Genomic DNA, 17045 nt, shown 5'->3' with positions numbered 1-17045 from the left:
GAACGGGCTGCCTGTGCCCCATCCCCAACTCACTGCCCACCCACACTGCCACATCTCATTCTCCACCGACTGAAATCCCGCACCTGCCCATTCCCCCTCTGCCTGATAGCTTTTCCCTGACCGAGCCAGCTGGGAAGCCCCAGCAGCTCCGCTCCTGCCCAGGCAGCATCAGGACAAACCCATCTCAAACACGTAGATGGCCACTACACTTCACCTTCCAGTCTGGCGGGAGCTGGGCGCCGAATCCCAGAGCAGGAAACATCTTGTCTCTAAAAGAGAAGAAGAAGCAGGTATGGGTATATTTACACACACGAAGCAGGTTTGCATGGCTCTTGCTACAGCCTCCCTGTGCTACCAGCTGCCCAACACCCAGCTACAACAGAAGCACCAGCTAAAAAAAGATGCCAGCCTTCCCTTTGCCCAAAGCAAAAGAGTGCCTTTAAAAATCATCAGAACTGAACAGAGAGAGAATAGATGTTCCTCTTCGGCTTTTGATCTTTAAAGAGAAGAGTCCAGCTTTGCTTTGTCACCTGCAGGGATCAGGAGCATTTTGTTGCCCAAATACCTGAGTCTCTTGCAGATGCATAACCCTGGAGATTTAAAATATTTAACCACCAATTTTGGTCACAAAAGCCAGTGTGGCGAGACCAATAGATTTCTGTTTTGTTTTCTCTGTCAATGTCTAAGATGATATTTTTCTACGTTGCACCCCTCAGGGTGGCTGGGGAATGAGGCAGCCTGGCAGTCAACAGCAAATACCAGCAAGCTGAGGGCATCTGCCTCTGCGCTGAGAAAGCACCAAGCGCCTGCTCTCCAGCTGCCCCCGGTAGAGGATGCTCCACCACTGCCAATACACCCTTCCTCTCAACAGCAGTGATGGGGGGAGAGAAGAAACCCTTACCCTCTCCTTCTCCTGCATCCCAACGTATACGGTAATTGTCTCCAAAGGAGCTTTTCAAAAGCAAGGTATTATTTAGCCCTGGTTTTGCAGATGGGAAATCAAGGCACATTGCTCCCAGCAGCTCCCTGGGAAGCCAGAGAAGAATCTGCAAAACAGGGGTGGAGGCAGGAGGGCACAGTGCTTACGAGTCATAGTCCTGGATGATCTGGCCAACAGCCCAGATAGCTGACAAGTACTCGTTTGTCCCCATGGGGTTGATATAGTGCAAAGAGGAGGGGTCTCGTGGGTTCCCGTTGGAGGCTGTGAAGTCAATCCCAACCTGGGGGACAAGAGAGAAGCACAGACCCATCCTTGGTTAGCAGACACCACCACAGACCTGGCCACCCAGCCTCCATGGCCTTTGAGGTCCACGCATAGTCCCATCAAGACCCAAACCTCAAACTTTTGAAAAAGTTTAACAAAATCCAGCTCTTGACCTTCCCTAAAAAAAAGCTAAGTTAGGCAAAGCCATTCACTATTAGACGTACATTTTTCACAGCAAGCATCACACAAGGTGTCCTGAAGCAGCCCCTGCTCCTGCAGCAGGCCACCACCATCTCGCCCAGGATTCTCGCTGCCCATCTCCCAGGCATTAAGCTCGGGAACTGAGTAGCTCCATGGACACACCAAAGCAGCCAGGACCACCTGGGCATTTCGGGTCTTAAGGTCTTTGACCAAAAAGTCACAACCCTGAGCAGACCTTTCCCTGCAGCCACTCTTCATCAGCCTTCCCCCGGGACCAATCTACGCTGAGCTCTCAGGGGACTTTGTCAGCAAGGCATTCATTTTTCTCCCCCCTCAATTAGGCTTCCTATTTAAAGACATTTGTAGAAATGCCTGTCTCAGACCCAGTTAAATCTGGTCAGAAGAGGCGAGATGCTGAGCCACCCGATCCGAAGTGACTGGGAAGGAAGAGTTGGGAAGAGGTGAGCAGGAGGCATGACTGCGCTCGCCTTGTTTGCTTAGCAAATAGGTAAAACCCAAAATAACTCCTCTGGCTAAATTGAGCTCAGGAGATTCGCAAGGGATTTTGCTCTGTGTCTGTAATAGGAGAGGATGAACTGCGATTTGGCTGGGAAGGGACCTTGGCCTGGCTGGGACAAGAAGATGTCACAGCCCAGGATGTGCCACCACCCTGTGCCAGAGTGGCTGGTAAAACAGGCTTGACAGGACAAGGGGATGTGGTTTTAAAGTGGAAGAAGGTAAGTTTAGATTGGAGATAAGGGAGAAATGTTGTACGATGAGGGTGGTGAGACACTAGCATGGGTTGCCCAGAGAAGCTGTGGCTGCCCCCTCCCTGGCAGTGTTCAAGACCAGGTTGGATGGGGCTTTGAGCAACCTGGTCTAGTGAAAGGTGTCCCTGCCCTTGGCAGGGGGGTTGGACTAGATGATCTTCAAGGTCCCTTCCAACCCAAACCATCCTATGGTTCTATGAAAACCCAACACCTTCGTCAAGCAACCTTACAGCCTTACCAACCTGTGGTTCACTGCTGTAACACCCATGCCCATGCATCCAGCTCCTGCCAAGCCACCATGGGCATGGTCAGAGGGCAACAGGGAAACTGAGGCACGAAGAGGGGGCTCAGTGGAGGCAGACAGGCGCATGCCCCACTTGTGCAAGCAATGCCACCAAGAGCAGCACTCAGGCAACAGATTTCAGAGGGACACAGCTGGTCTGCCTCCAGCACGAGGCAAGCAGTCGGGCACAATGCCCTTCTTCTCTGCAGCTTCAGCCCTTCTCTTCCCACTGTCTCCCTCGGCAGGGAGGACACCAGCAGCCTTTCCAGATTGCAGGGGTGCGTGTGGCAGTGTCCTCCTCCAGCTCAGGCATTGCTACAGTGTTGCACCCATTTCAAACTCCTCCCCCCAGGTTCTGGACCAAAGATGCCTTGGGAAGACAAATCCTCCAATAACTGACAGATCTTTAGCTGGGGGGAAGATTTCTACGTTCAAGCCTAATTCACACAAGAGCTTCACACTACCAATAAACTTAATGATTTCCTCTTCTATTCACTCTCCAGCACCAAGACCTTAGCGTGCAGCAGCAGAACGGCACACAAAACGCTCTCCGAATTGCTCCTGTTTCTATGGCAACTCTTCCTCCTCCTCCTACTCTCCACCCATCACGTTTTTAGACAAAACAACAAAATACAAACTGAAATACTGGGAGTGCCCGCATCTCTCTGGATACTGCACCAGAAAAGTTTGCAGAAATTGAAAATCCCACTTCTCTTATTGTGGCAGTTTCACTCAGGGTTGTAATGTCCTTGGTTTAGTTACTCCTGACAAGCCATGGTCCGGCTTGAAAGAAGATGGAAATGCCAGTCAAAATGCAGAAAACCATCTCATTAACAGCCCAAAGCCTCTCAGCTGGCTTGAAAACAAGGAGAGCTTCCATAAAACACTGGAGGGTGGTTAAACCCTGCAATGGGGAGAGAAGTCGGTAACATTTTGTGAAGGGTCAGAAGGTCTTTGTGTGGGTCTGACCTTCAGCCGAAGTCTAGCCAGCCTCCGCGCTACTGGATGCACCTGAGCATCACAGTAATGAACGCCCAAAACCACATGGTTTAACAGCAAAACGAGGCAGCTCCTCATTGCCATGAAAAGCCACCCAAGCTCGTACTAAATCTCATGCAGAACCTCCCCTCCCCAGTTTTGACCGCTACATATGTGTTACTGTTACTCGGCAAAGAGGAGTAAAAGTCCTTACCGTAAACATCAGCTGGCAGCCTCCCAGGATGTAGTCCAGGAAGGAGAAATCTCTGGTTATCTGAAAGAAAAAATAAAGAAAAGTATTTCAGCAATCTTCACACTGCAGAACAAAAAAAAAAACCAAAACCCCAGAAAATATCCAAGCTTGCGGTCACTGTGAGTTTGGGCCTTCAAGGACCTTCAGCTACATGGCAAAGCAATGGGAAGAACCACTTGGGTCTCCCACGGCAGCATTTTTGCACTTCACAAGTTATATGGGGCCAAGCAGGGCCACATGTTGGTCCAAAGATGGGGTGGGAGGACTGGACAGGGATCCTTGAGAGCTGCAAGTGTCCATTATGGTGAACTGAATGGAAGATCCTCTTCTCATGGCCAAAGTGGTCTTGCACCACCTGCAGATCTGGTTTGGAAAGAGCTTTCCCCGCTGTGCTGCTGCCATACGACAGGAGGACTTCAGCAACACCTCAGCTCAGAAGGACCTCTCCCACCTGCACCCAACTTTTGCCCCCAAGGAGACACCAAGCAGTTGGCAAGCACCCACAGCCTGGGCTTCATGCAGACACTGCCCATGTTGAACATCTCCTCCTGGGTCTGTGGCCACCTGAGTGTGGAGTGGCACCAGCAACTTGGAGCATCAGATGCTCCAAGCGGAGAGAAACCCAAGAAGAAAAGAAATCACACTTTCATTTATGCTCCAAAGGACCTGCACTTGGAAACGCAAGGGCGCTGGAGGCAGAGGGATGGGGGGAGCTTGGGAAGACCCAAGCTCAGCCAGGAGCAGAAGAAAACATCCCAGCGTCGTACTCACTTTGCAGGACTTGACAATGACTATTCCGGAGTTCTTGTAATTCTTTTTTTTCTTCTGCTTTTTGGGGTTAATGCACTCTAGCTCAAGCTGTAACACATGAGACAGACAATGGCGTGAGAGCGGTGCTCTGGATGGCTGCAGATGCCAGCAGCAGCCACACCCTGTGGGCACCCTCCCTCCACATCTTTCAAAGTGCTAAAGAGACAAACAAATCACAGCAAGCTAATGATATTTAATGATGGAAATGGAGGCACTGCTTGGGAAGGGGCTGCTTTTCCTTTCCAGGGGCTTTCACCATGCCCAGGACCTGGCGTGTGGCAGCTGAAACACCCCAGTGAGGCTACATGGGACGACAGGATGGGACAAGGGCGAACGAGATGGGATGGGTCAAACACATGAATCATTAGGGCAGGACACCACTTTTCCTCAAAAGCTCTGGGAAAACAAAATGCATCTTGAATATCCAGAAAATTGCTGCAATGTTTCAAATTTTTAAAATCTAAAACTGAATAAGAACTCTTGCTGAAGAGGAAAGTTTACATGGTGGTTGGTCAGCAGGAGAGGGCAGGACTGGGCAGGGGGAGCATGGAGAGAAAGTCATGTCTGTTCTTACAGCTGCAGAAAATGGGAACATTTTAAATACTAAAATCCTTACATTTCCTGAATGTGAACGTTTCATTACACTGACTGAACAAAATCAAAATACAGATCTATTGACAAAATTCCCTAACTCTGAATAAACCCAGGCAGATGATCCAGACCCACTAGCAGGTAGCTCCCACATAGGTCCACAGGGGCCCCATGTGGGACAGTGGTGGCCAGTCCATGCCTCCTCCCCCAGCATCCTGCTCAGATCAGCCCAATGATGGCCCTGGACCTGCTCAGACCATCTTGTGATGGCTCTGGAATGTGCTCAGACCAGCCTGGTGATGGCCCTGGACCTGCTCAGGCCAGCCCAGTCACAGCCCCAGACCTGCTCAGAGCATTTGGTGATGACCCTGGACATTCTCAGACTGTCCAGTGATGGCCCCAAACCTGCTCAGACCAGCCCAGTGATGACCCTGGAGATGGCAATGAGCCTTTCCCCCCATCTTGGCCAGGTTGTGGCTGGACAGTGCTGCTCCCAACCTACAAGCATGCCAGCATGTGGTGCCTATTCTACTGCTGTAGAGCATCTCTGTTCCTGTTTCTGTATTTACCCTTATCTGCGTGACCACACGATGGATGACACAGGTCACAAGGAGCCACCCCAGGGAGAAGAGATGCTGAAGGGCGATGTGCAGCGGTGGCAAGCAGCAGCCACTTGCTTTTGGAGCCACCTTCCTCTGCCTGGAGCCCATGGCGGCTCTGCTTGGACAGGGTATCAGCTGGGGAACAGCTTCACCAGGGAAGGGAGGGTACCTGACCTTTCACAACAAGCCAGGCAAGGGAAAGAGGCAGAGAGAGCCCGTCCCAAGTTGGACCCATGTTACACACAGGGGCATGGCAGCACACGCACGCAGCAAGGCGAGGTTTATGCTCTTCTAACCAGCATCTCTCAGGGTCCCATGGAGAGAACAGATTTTATTGCTAGCCTGGTAGGTTGCAAATCCAATGGGAAAACAGGCTCAACGCCTGTCTCTGGCACCATCCACTTGCGCAGTCCTAGACAGGACACTTCATGCCTATATGCCTCAGCTTCCCCAGCCAGGGAAACTTTTCTCATTGTACCAAACATGGTGTTTTACACACCCCCACGTCTCAGCCAAGATGTCCTCTTGGTTTTGTAATCCTAGCAACAATGGCAGTGAAAAGCTCTGCTTATCCAGGAATCTTCACAACATGCCTTCAATCAGGTGGCATCTGCCAAGGCTTTTGGCCAGCACTTCAGGGGGAAGATGGGGACACCTTTGGCCACAAAACCAGTGTGGAGTTGCACGGGAGCTGGTGCTCCTGGGAACCAGGCTGCCCCTGCTGCAGACACAGCCCCAGCAGCACATCACACCTCCCCATCTGACCCCCCAAATCACAGGGCACCCCCTAAATCACAGGTGCTGCTTCAAACATCTCATCAGAGCTTGATTTTCAACCAAGAATGCCTTAGCCCTCTCTCTAGCTCAGATGCTTTAGCTACAACAGTGGCCTGGTCAGTCATGGTGCAGGTGGGAGGAGAAACAAGGTTGGACTTGGGTTCTTCCTGGCACAGGTTGAGGCTCTCAGTGAAAGTACCAAAATCCACCACCAGCCCCAAGGAGCCCCTTCCTCGTTCCTCCCGAAAAGCATCGGCACTTACCGGAAAGGCATCCTGGGCTTCACACATCCTGGCCACCGAGGTCTGAAACTCCCCGATGAAGTCATGCCCCCCATCACTGTCATAGTCGTAACACATCACCTAGGGTGGAAGGAGCACAAACCAGCTTCAGATGCAGTAACTATCTCCCATGAGGAGACCTGCTGAAGTTCTCAACCTCACCTGTTGGGAGACCCCAGACAAGTTTTTTTTTTTTTTTTTCTGGGGGAGTGGTTCTGCTTTGGTTTTGGTTGAGTTTTTTTAATAAACCATCCATGGGGTTTTAGATGTTTAATGATCAATCCCAGAGGCTGACCACCATGATACAAGCTGATGGGCCCCCATTACCTTTATCAGCTTCTCCACATCTCCATCGCACAGTGACACCAAAGGCACAGTGAACGGCTTCCAGATAGGGTCCAGCGTGTACTTGATCACCTGCAGGGTGGGAACGGAGGGATGCTGTTACAACGGGCATATCTGCAGGGGGAGACTGGCGAAAAGTGGGGAGGACATCTCCAAGAGCGACCCTGGACCAGGTCCAGGCAAGGCCAGGCAAGCTGCAGAAAGCCCCATCTCAGCCCTCTTCTGCCTCCTTAGACACAGTGGTTCCCCCTTCTCAGGCTGTCCCATGTGAGTTACAACAGATTCGTTTGCATTACATTGGGTGATTTATCCACCTCCGGGGGCAATTAAGCAAACCTGCTTGAGAAAACAGCTGCAGCAGACCGGGCAGCATTGGGCACAACCATGCCCAGAGCATGGGCACAACCACTTACCCATCAGTTCAAGGCCAGCGGCTACTATTTATGCCCTCTGCATCCCACTGCTTGCACCCTACTCATTGCTTACTCCCGCCCAGCACCCCAGCACAGCCTACATCCATCTGGGGTCTGACCACCACGAAGATGGAGCAGTGGGATGCCACAACCAGTCAGGAAAGCCAAACAGCCCTGGGCATGTCCAGCTGTCTTGTCTCATCTGCATAACATCTGCTGCCTGAGCTGGAGAAATAATTAATGCTTTTTGACATTTCCTGAGAGAATGCAATCACTTGGTGGAAACCCAAGCGAATACTAGCAGGCTCCACGCGCACACAGTGTACATCAGAGATGCCTCTTACACAAAGGTGTTGTGCTCAAAAAGAGATTCATGTCAATGTTAGGAAAATCAGACATGGGCAGCAGATTAAACCCTCTCTGTCCAATTTAAGCACAGGGGGATATCTGGCATGGAGGCTCTTTGATCTTTGCAGCCAGAGCAGCAACAGCCCAGCCCACCAAGGAAGAGGTCCACGGCTGCTGCTGCAGGCAAACAGCCGTGTGGGACCTCCAATGGGCGTCTTGTTTTACAGACAGGCTCTTGCGCGAGACCGGGGGAAACCCTGAAACTGTGAGCACCGTTTAGTCGAGAATTTGTAAACATCTCCTCCAGGAGGCTGGGAAGAGCAGGGGGAGCCCACGCACCCCGAGATGGCGCCTGCACGCTGCCAGCCGCCAGGTCCCTAGGGTGGGTGGGGGAAGGATCCGGTGTCTCCATCATACGGTGTCTGCCTGGGCGATCACACTCATGCTTAAATAACAGGCTGTAATGAGCGCACTAATCCTTCCTTGCCAGACACCTCCGTGGTGGCATGAGAAATGCCAGCATCAGCCTGAGAGCTGGTTATACTCCTGCATCGAAAGAATGGGAAGCCTTATTTCTTTGTATCCGGCCTCAAAACACAAAGATGCTTGCCTGGCGTGGGATTCCTCTGAGGGCAGCAGGTTACATTCAGGGCTGGGAAGGAGGAGGTTGATGGAGCACCCATCACTTGAAAGAAAACCTGGCTAGACCCTCGTCCAGCAAGCAGGAACTGGGCAGCAACCCAGAGGAAAAATCAGTATATACACCTACTCCCCATAAATGTGATCTGTTTACAGGGATCCCAGTGACACTCGTGCACAGCCGCACTCCCAATTCCTACGCCTCTTCCAGGAGGAAGAGCTGGAGGTCACTCAAAATCGCCACGTCTGAGAAATACATCTTGGTGAGTCAAAGCCCAGCTACCCACACTAAACCAGAAGGAAACAACAAACAAGCTCCCAGCCTGCTCCCACAGAAATACAGGTGAAATTTTATGGTTGATATGAATCAAATATGCACAGAAATGTGTATGGGAAAGCACCAAAATATAAACAGCAGAGCTAGGGTTAAAAGGATGGCCCGTATCAGTACCACAGGACACACGGTGGTACACACATCCTGGTGCTCATGCGCACGTGGGTGTGCGAGTGAAGGAAATCCTCGTGGACTTTGCACAGCAGTGGTAAAAAAAAAATGTACGGAAAGACTTTGTAAATAAATACCACCCTCTCCTTCCGTGTGAGTTTATACTGTGTTTTGTTACAATAATTCGCTGCAGTGGGACAACGGGGTCCTTAATCAAGCCTTGAGGGGACAAGAAAAAGAGGGAGGTGAAATGGGGATGCGAAAAAGAGAGGTGGGAGATGAGGTGTGATGGGATTCCCTTCCTCTGATATGGGGGTTGCTGTGAGCTCCTCCTGCAGTTATTGCCCCCTCCTCTTTCTGCCAGCTGCCGGGAACTACATGCAAAAAAAAAAAAAAAAAAGCCTTGAAACAAGCTTTGAGGAGGGGAAAAAAAGCCATTGAAAAGTCTCCATTAGGCTGGTGCTAGAGCAGAAACCAGTCTGCTGCTGTGCCTCTCATTCATAACATCACCAGCTTTAGCAGCTTGAGAACATAACCAGAAAGGAGCTTAGATCAAAATATGGCAGCAGGTATAAAGAAGGGACAGGGAGGGGTCAGCTGCCTCTGACTATACCCACCAGGACCCCAGTATAGGTCTCTGCCTCCTTGGCCAGGGTTCTGGCTCTGTTAGACACCAGCCCAAGTGCTCATGCACTGAAGCTGGAGATGCCCAAGCATCCTCCCAGGTTAGCTGCAAACCTAGCAAAAGTTTGTTTTAACCTTTCTCCACTACTGTTCCCTGGGCCACCTCCCATCACCTCTCTCCACCATCTCCTTGGGTTGCAGCTCATCCTGCTGCTCCTGCAAGTGGAGGGAGAGTGGTCCAGGACTCAGGCCATGCCCAGGCTGAGCCTAGAGGTTAACACAGGTTAGAAGATCACACCCCTCTCTGCTTGGTAGATACAGTAGTGAGTAGTACAGAAAAGTTCTCAAGACCTTGCTGGCTCTCAGTAAATCTTTGTCCACTGGAGTCCAGCAGCCTCAGCTGGACACCAGCAAGGCAGACATAAGGTTTTGAAATCCCTGTATCCTACCCTGCTTTATGGGTGATTGATGAGATCGTGCCATGAAGGGCAAGAGGAGCTGATGTAAGGATGGCGGTGTCTCAGCAGCTTCGGTTAGAGTTGCACTCACCTCCGTTCTGTGGACCAGCATCCATTTCCCATCATCACCTGGTTTATAAAACTCCAAGAAGGGGTCAGACTTTCCAAACAGGTCCTGGGGTAGAAGAACAGGATGGGTTACATGGTGCTCTGCAAGCAGTGACAGCCAGTCCAAGAGACCTCCTTTCCCTGGCATTGCCAATTCTGCAGACACCCTCACACCCTCACGAGACCGGCTCAAGCACACCGGCAAACAGGCAGCATCCATGGGCAGCACCCTGCCACCCCTCCGTGTCCTGGTCACACAAATCCCGTTGACGTTTGCACGGTGTTTTGGCAGTGATGTGGCAGGCAAGTCAGCACCCCAGTGCGCATCCAAGGGATTTGCTGGCAGGCATCTACAACCCAGTGAGCTCTCTGGACATAGATGCCACAGAAAACAACCTCAGCTGGGAGGCAGCTGCGTTTGGGCTTGGAAAAACACCCAAAGCTTCAAAGGAAAAACAGAATTATGAAGTGCACACATGTCTTGGGGGAAAAAGGAAAAAAACCCCACCCTCCTACACACAGAGGTAAAGCATGAGTAGAGGAAATAGTTAAGGAGCAAGCTGCCCTGGTGTTGACAGAGATCATGGAACACCCTCCGAGACATGCAGCCCTCAGTCAGTGTGCGCTGCCTTTCCTGCCAGCCTCTCCTCAGATATTCCCCCAATAAAAGGCTGCTAGTTTATGAGAAATATGTACACAGACACACACGTCTCTGCTGGGTATTGGCATGAGGGCTACTTTGGGACACCCCCAGCCCGGAGAGGAGGGCAGCGCTGGTGGCAGCCACACAGGGAAAATCCAGCATTTCTAAGCAGAACTTCATTCCCATTCAGAAAAACTGAAAAGTGGTGTGCTGGTTTTGGCTGGGGTAGAGTTAATTTTCTCCATAGTAGCTGGTATGGGTTACGGGTTTGTGCTGGAAACAGTGCTGATGACACAGAGGTGTTTCAGTTACTGCTGAGCAGTGCTTGCACAGCTTACACTTTTCTGCTCCTCACCCCACCCCACCAGCGAGAGGGCTGGGGGTGCACAAGGAGTTGGGAGGGGACGCAGCCAGGAGAGCTGACCCCAACTGACCAAAGGGATATTCCATACTGTACGATGTCACGCTCAGCATATAAAGCTGGGGGAAGAAGAAGGAAGGGGGGAATGTTCAGAGTGACGGCATTTTGTCTTCCCAAGTCGCCGTTATACGTGATGGAGCCCTGCTTTACTGCGGATGGCTGAACACCTGCCTGCCGATAGGAAGTAACGAATTAATTCCTTATTTTCTTTGGCTCACGTGTGCAGTTTTTGCTTTACCTATTAAACCTATTAAGCCGTCTTTATCTCAACCCACAAGTTTTCTCACTTTCACCCTTCCAATTCTCTCCCCAATCCCACTGAGGGGGAGTGAGCGAGCAGCTGTGTGGGGTTGAGCTGCCAGCTGGGGTTAAACTATGACAAGTGGCTAACAGGAAACCAAGCCCAAAATATTCCAAATTATTTACTGAGAACTCAAGCCATTTCAGTTGGGTTTTCCTCCCAGAGGGAAGGGAGTGGACCACCTCTCTTATGAAGAAAGGCTGAGAGACCTGGGCCTCTTTAGCCTGGAGAAGACCGAGAGGGGACCTTATCAATGCTTATAAATATCTGAAGGGCAGGAGTCAAGAGGATGGGGACAGGCTTTCCAGTGGTGCCTGGGGACAGGACAAGGGGCAACGGGCACAAACTGGAGCACAGGAAGTTCCACCTGAACATGAGGAAAAACTCCTTTACTCTGAGGGTGGCAGAGCACTGGAACAGGCTGCCCAGGGAGGTTGTGGAGTCTCCTTCTCTGGAGATACTCAAAATTCACCTGGACGTGGTCCTGGGCAACTTGCTCTAGGAGTTTTTTGGTCTTCCAAGCGACGCAGTAGGGATGCAGGGGGCTGCTCATGGAGGAGGAGGAAGCATGGATGCCCCAGGAGCCCCTGTACACAGCCAGCCCCGGAGGTGGTGGCTGGGATGGACACAGGCTCTAGTGATGCCCCAGCAGAAAAACAATTAACATTTCTATCCAAATCCTGTATCCCAATCCAGCGAGAAAAGCAAATCACTGCAAAGTGCTTTGGCTTAGAGAAATGATAACCTGGTTCAGTCAAAATTCTTCTGCCAGAAGAGCAGACCATAAAGGCTCACAGGGACGCTCTTTGGTGAGACGAGGCTCTTTTTCTTCCACCCTTTTTCACATGTTTTTAGAAGAGAAAATCAAACCATTCTTTCTGCAGGGTTACGTTTATAGCATAGCTCTGATCCTGCCCACCCACAGCCTGGACTTGGCACTTTCAAGCTCCACTGACAGATTAAAGAACCAGCGGTGGGTACCTGACCCTGCCTATGCTGGCTTAACCTGCAACACAACGCGGTTTCATCGGTGCCAACCCAGCGTGGGTTGGTGGAGGCACCGGCTCAGATGACAGCGGGGAGCTTTGAATGATGTCTGCTGCCATCCCACGCGTAGCAGCCCTGTTTGCAAGTCTGGTCAGCTTTGCTCCATTCAAAGCAGGGTGAGAGATGCCTCCAAGCCACAGGATTGTGGGCTGCTATTTTAAAACATCAAAACCACAAACGTCTCACTCCTGCAAGCCTGGTGGAGATGAAACCTGAGCAACCAAAGGAGCTCAGCAGCCCAGATCGATCTGCAAAATGGTCCAAGAATCTAAATCATCCAAACTGGTCCTTGCACACCATGGACAAGGAGGATAGAGGTGGCACTTCCACCAGATGCAGCTCCCAAAACCACAGCTTCCAGCACCATCCCTGGCTCACAACTCTTGCTCTCCCCGAGCTGTGCCAAAGCATGGCTGCCCTCCTGCCGTCCCCACAGCTGCAGTGGCACACACAGCTCTGGGGCCGAGCCCACCAGGTCTGGTCCTAGGTGAAAATACTTCCTCTTCTGCAAGACCTTTTTGCTTAAAATAACCCTTTCAAGAGCTGATCTGACATAAGGTACAGGAGCCTCAGGCTAGTTCTGCTGCTAACATGCTCCCGCTGTGCAGCTTCGGCTTTTAAACCAAGGTAGTGAGCCATGGGTGGAGAAACCATGGATGTGTGATGGGGAGAAGGACCTGCCTACAGCCTGAGAGAGGTCCCAGCCTCAGGGTGGACACGGCAGAAGGCTGCATGGGGCCAGGCACAGCTCCAGGCTGGGTTTGCGGCACAGCTGCCAGTAAGGAATGCTCAGAGCTTCAGCTCAGCATGTGCAGCAAGATGATCCCATGGAACCACCACAAAGTCCTGTGAGATCTGACCCCTTCACACGATGTCCAAGCCATCGGCCATGCTCCCCAGCTTCGTGCTGTGTGCTGCAGGAGGGTGTTACCCCCCTAGGCTGCAACCTTACTCCTGTGGGTTTTTGCTTAGCCACTTCTCCACTTCTTTCCTAAGCTTAAATGAGTTCTACCCAGCTCCCAAAGTTGCATTTCATCCATGATCAATAATGACCCAAAATACTGTGTTTCACCCAATTTCCTTGTTCAGAGACCCTTTTAATTTGTGTGAAGTGACACAAAGGACTTTGAGCACCGCAACCCTGTGCTGTGTTATGGGAATCGGTGAAGAAACCTCATTAGTTCTTGATGACGGCAGGCGGTCACCAAGGAAGGAGCTTTCTGCTGACACCTATTGATAAACTGGAGGGAGACCCAGAAGGAATAGGATTATTTACAGTCCTTATCCCAGTGTATCCAGGTAGATGCTGAATTTCCTTCATCAGTGGGTCTGAAGGGCAGCAGATCTAGTCCTAGTTGAAGAATACCAAAAGATGTCACCTTCGAATAACCTGGTAGAGGAACTTTGTTGCAAAGCAGATTAGAAAGGCAACTCCTCTTTAAGAGGAGCATTTGGCTCCTTGCACTAGGCGGGGTAAGCAGAAGGGCAAGAGAACAGCTGTTCCCAACAGGTGGGAAAAACAGTTGGATAAACCAGGCATCCATCCAGTTTGGACAACAGGTCTGGACAAACCATGTCTTCTGCCCTAGCAAGTACCCTTCTGCCTGAATGCTTGCTTTACTCTGAAAACAGAGGGCCATCCTGACAATAAAGCAAGCTCTGGAGAGATTAGGAAGAAGGAAAAAATATTCCCATCGATTGCTTAGCAACAGCACTGGTTTAAGAGGAATAGCTCTGGTTGCCTGGTAAATAAGGTCAGATGGCTTTGTTCAGAAAGGCTCATGGTTTCTCATGTATCATATCCAAAGCAAAATTCATGCATCACCTGCCTCCATGAAGTCAACATTTCTCCCTTGGAAAGGATGGGCCCTACTGTTCGATACAGAAGCAGATTTTCACTCCATTTCCAGAGGGGCTGAAGGCAACAAGACAGGAGCTCTCAGCACTTGTGAGATACGGGTTCAAGGGGCATCAAAACTGCCGGCTCTGTCAGGAGACATTTCCAAATGACAGCCACTGGAGTAGGAAATCTGCTCTCTTTAAGACATGCTAGGACACAGAACCCATGCCAGATGCAATCTTTCCATCTCAATGTGCATCATGAAGAAAGCAATACTGTGTCAATAGGGAAACTGAGGCACAGGCGTACCCAGCAGCCAGTAGCACCACCAGGATTTGAACCCCTCTAGTCTCACCCTAATGCTTTCTCCAGCAGGGCTATTTTCTGTCACTGCTATACCTGAAAGCAGCGATTTCTTTAGATACCTTAGCCTACGAAGGACACCATTTAACATTGCATCCCCCCAACGCAATCCCACTCACCTTTTTATCCAGTTTTCTGCCAGCCATGCTCAGAGTAATCACCCTGTTATCTGAGAGCTCTTGGGCAGCTATCTGAAAGACAAGGGAAGGCCGCCTTCATTTCCAACACAAAAAAGAAAGTGAACGCCAAGAGCGCTGAGGACACGTAGTCTGAAGATACCTGCATGACTTCTGCGCAACCCATTTCCCAGCTAAGAGACTGGATGATCTAATGCACACAGTGTTTCACCATTGAGGAGTTAAACTGATTTTACCTTTGCAGATCAATTTGGGACCAAAGCTGGAAAGTATCCCAGCTTCTCCCTGGAACGGAGAAGGATGGAGGAAAAGCCCAGACTTCCCCTGGATGGGTATTGCCATCTACCCTGTGCCAAGACAGTGACACACCAGCTTTAACACAAAACAGGATATGTTTTTTTTAGCAGGCTACTAGCTACGATGTTGGTGCTGCAGCAGGAGTCCCCGTGACATCCACCGACCTCCACAGCCTCATTGTTGGCGCTGGGTCCACATGATATACGTTCATTTGCAGGGCTGGGAGTCAACAGGTACAATCAAGCCTCTTGAATGGACAACCTGAAGGGAGAATGAGGTGCCAGGACACTCTGAGCAGCCTGCTTCCCCCATGTAATCAGATCTAAAATGAAGCTTCTGGGAACAAACTCATCCCCTTCCTTGAGTGACACACTTGAGCTGGTTTTGGATGGTTTTTTACACATCAGGATCTGGTGAAGCCTCCAAGGACCAAGCCAAGAGGATGCAGGAACCATAGAAATCCTTGCCAGCAAGATATGCCACCTTGCCCTCCGTGTCCCAGGCTGGGCATGGCAAAAAGCAGGTGCCCCATCCCTTGGGAAATATGCCAGTGGCACCAAGGACCCAAGCCACATCTCTGCACAATCACCTGACACGACAGCCCCAAGGGTGAAAACTCCATTGCTCCTCCTGAGGAACTACAACAGGCAGGAGTGCAGCCCAGATTACTTCAGTTTAAGAGACTTTATTCACATGCGCTCCAGAAGGGCTTCAGCTGCTAACCACCGGTGGGCTGGTTTTGTCTGGAACGTGGTCTAATGAGTCTCTTGGTATTTTAAAAGAAAGGGAATGTTTATAACAAAAAACCACATTTATTCACTACTGTTACCAGCCATTTTCTGAATCACTTGTATTTTTTTTCCTCAAGGTTGTGCTCTGCTCAAGTATCTGCTCCCCACCTCTCCCTCCTCTGCTCCCTGGGGTGAGCTCCCACCATCCCCGGCTGCAGCCGGCACCAGCCCAGCCTGGAGCACAGCATGGACATTTTCCTTGTGCACAGTGTTCCCAAGCACGGCCATTTGCTGGCTCTCACAAGGAGGCTGTCCTTCACTGGAGATACACAGCATAATTACAGCAAGGCTTTTAGAAAAACTTGCTGAAATCAAGGGGACAGTTTTCTGCAGAATGAGCAATCAGAGGGTTATTGGCACTTAGGAGAGCGGGGTGTTTGCAGAGACAAGGAGTCAGAGATGCAGCTTTTGAATCTGCCTGGACAGCTGGGTGAGGGGACAAGCCACAGCTCCTGAACAACCTCCTAGCCTTTCCATGGCAGATACAACTCTGTGGTCCACAGAGGATCCGTTCACCGCATGCAAACCCCAATTTTCCCCTCTGCTCCATACAGATGTAAGGTTGGAAGTTCCCTATTGCAAAGCCGCAGCATCCATTTTGTCTCCCACCTAGTCCTTGGTGGGCACACACGGTCATCAAAACCAGCGTGAGGAAGAGGAGCTGTAGGGAAGCGGATGAAATTTGCCCTTTGCTGATCCCTACAAAAGCACATCCAGTTGGTGTCCAGAGTTTTAGGGCTCACTGGAGACTACGTAAAAGCCAGACCAGGCAGACAAGCCAGGTATGTCCTTCTGCCACACTGCCGCAGGCTGCTAGTGGCAACTTCTCTGGGCCAGCATGGACAATAACAACATCCCCACCGCTATGTCTGGCAGAGGCATGTGACAAGATCTCGGGACTGATTTCTACAAACACGGTGCTTGCTTTGGGATCTTCCCCATCTCTTCAAACCTAGGGACCCCCACGGAATCCTGTCCATCCAGCCAAGGTTCTTCTGTTGCATTCATCCTTGCAGCATCTCAGTTGAGAATATGGATACTTGGGCAAAATTGAAGGGGATGGGGGTGAGAAAGG

The 17045-nt window shown here is 50.9% G+C and overlaps 1 protein-coding gene across 5 annotated transcripts in view; it reads right to left on the bottom strand.

Moving 5' to 3' along the window:
• Positions 1–17045, bottom strand: part of CPNE2 (copine 2) — a 57390-nt gene that overhangs the window by 12699 nt on the left and 27646 nt on the right. For all 5 annotated transcript variants that reach the window (XM_086469603.1, XM_086469604.1, XM_086469600.1 and 2 more), the window contains 8 exons: positions 14865–14936; positions 10114–10197; positions 7078–7167; positions 6733–6831; positions 4461–4547; positions 3651–3710; positions 1087–1220; positions 215–269 (listed from right to left, as the gene is read on the bottom strand). In XM_086469603.1, coding sequence (XP_086325729.1) covers positions 215–269; positions 1087–1220; positions 3651–3710; positions 4461–4547; positions 6733–6831; positions 7078–7167; positions 10114–10197; positions 14865–14936 — 681 coding nt within the window. The remainder of the gene's footprint in view (positions 1–214; positions 270–1086; positions 1221–3650; positions 3711–4460; positions 4548–6732; positions 6832–7077; positions 7168–10113; positions 10198–14864; positions 14937–17045) is intronic.

This window comes from Leptosomus discolor, chromosome 8 (assembly GCF_034619465.1).
Source record: "Leptosomus discolor isolate bLepDis1 chromosome 8, bLepDis1.hap2, whole genome shotgun sequence".
Lineage (NCBI taxonomy): Eukaryota > Metazoa > Chordata > Aves > Leptosomiformes > Leptosomidae > Leptosomus > Leptosomus discolor.
The sequence above is the reverse complement of the archived record's forward strand: the minus strand, read 5'-3'. Positions and strand labels throughout refer to the sequence as shown.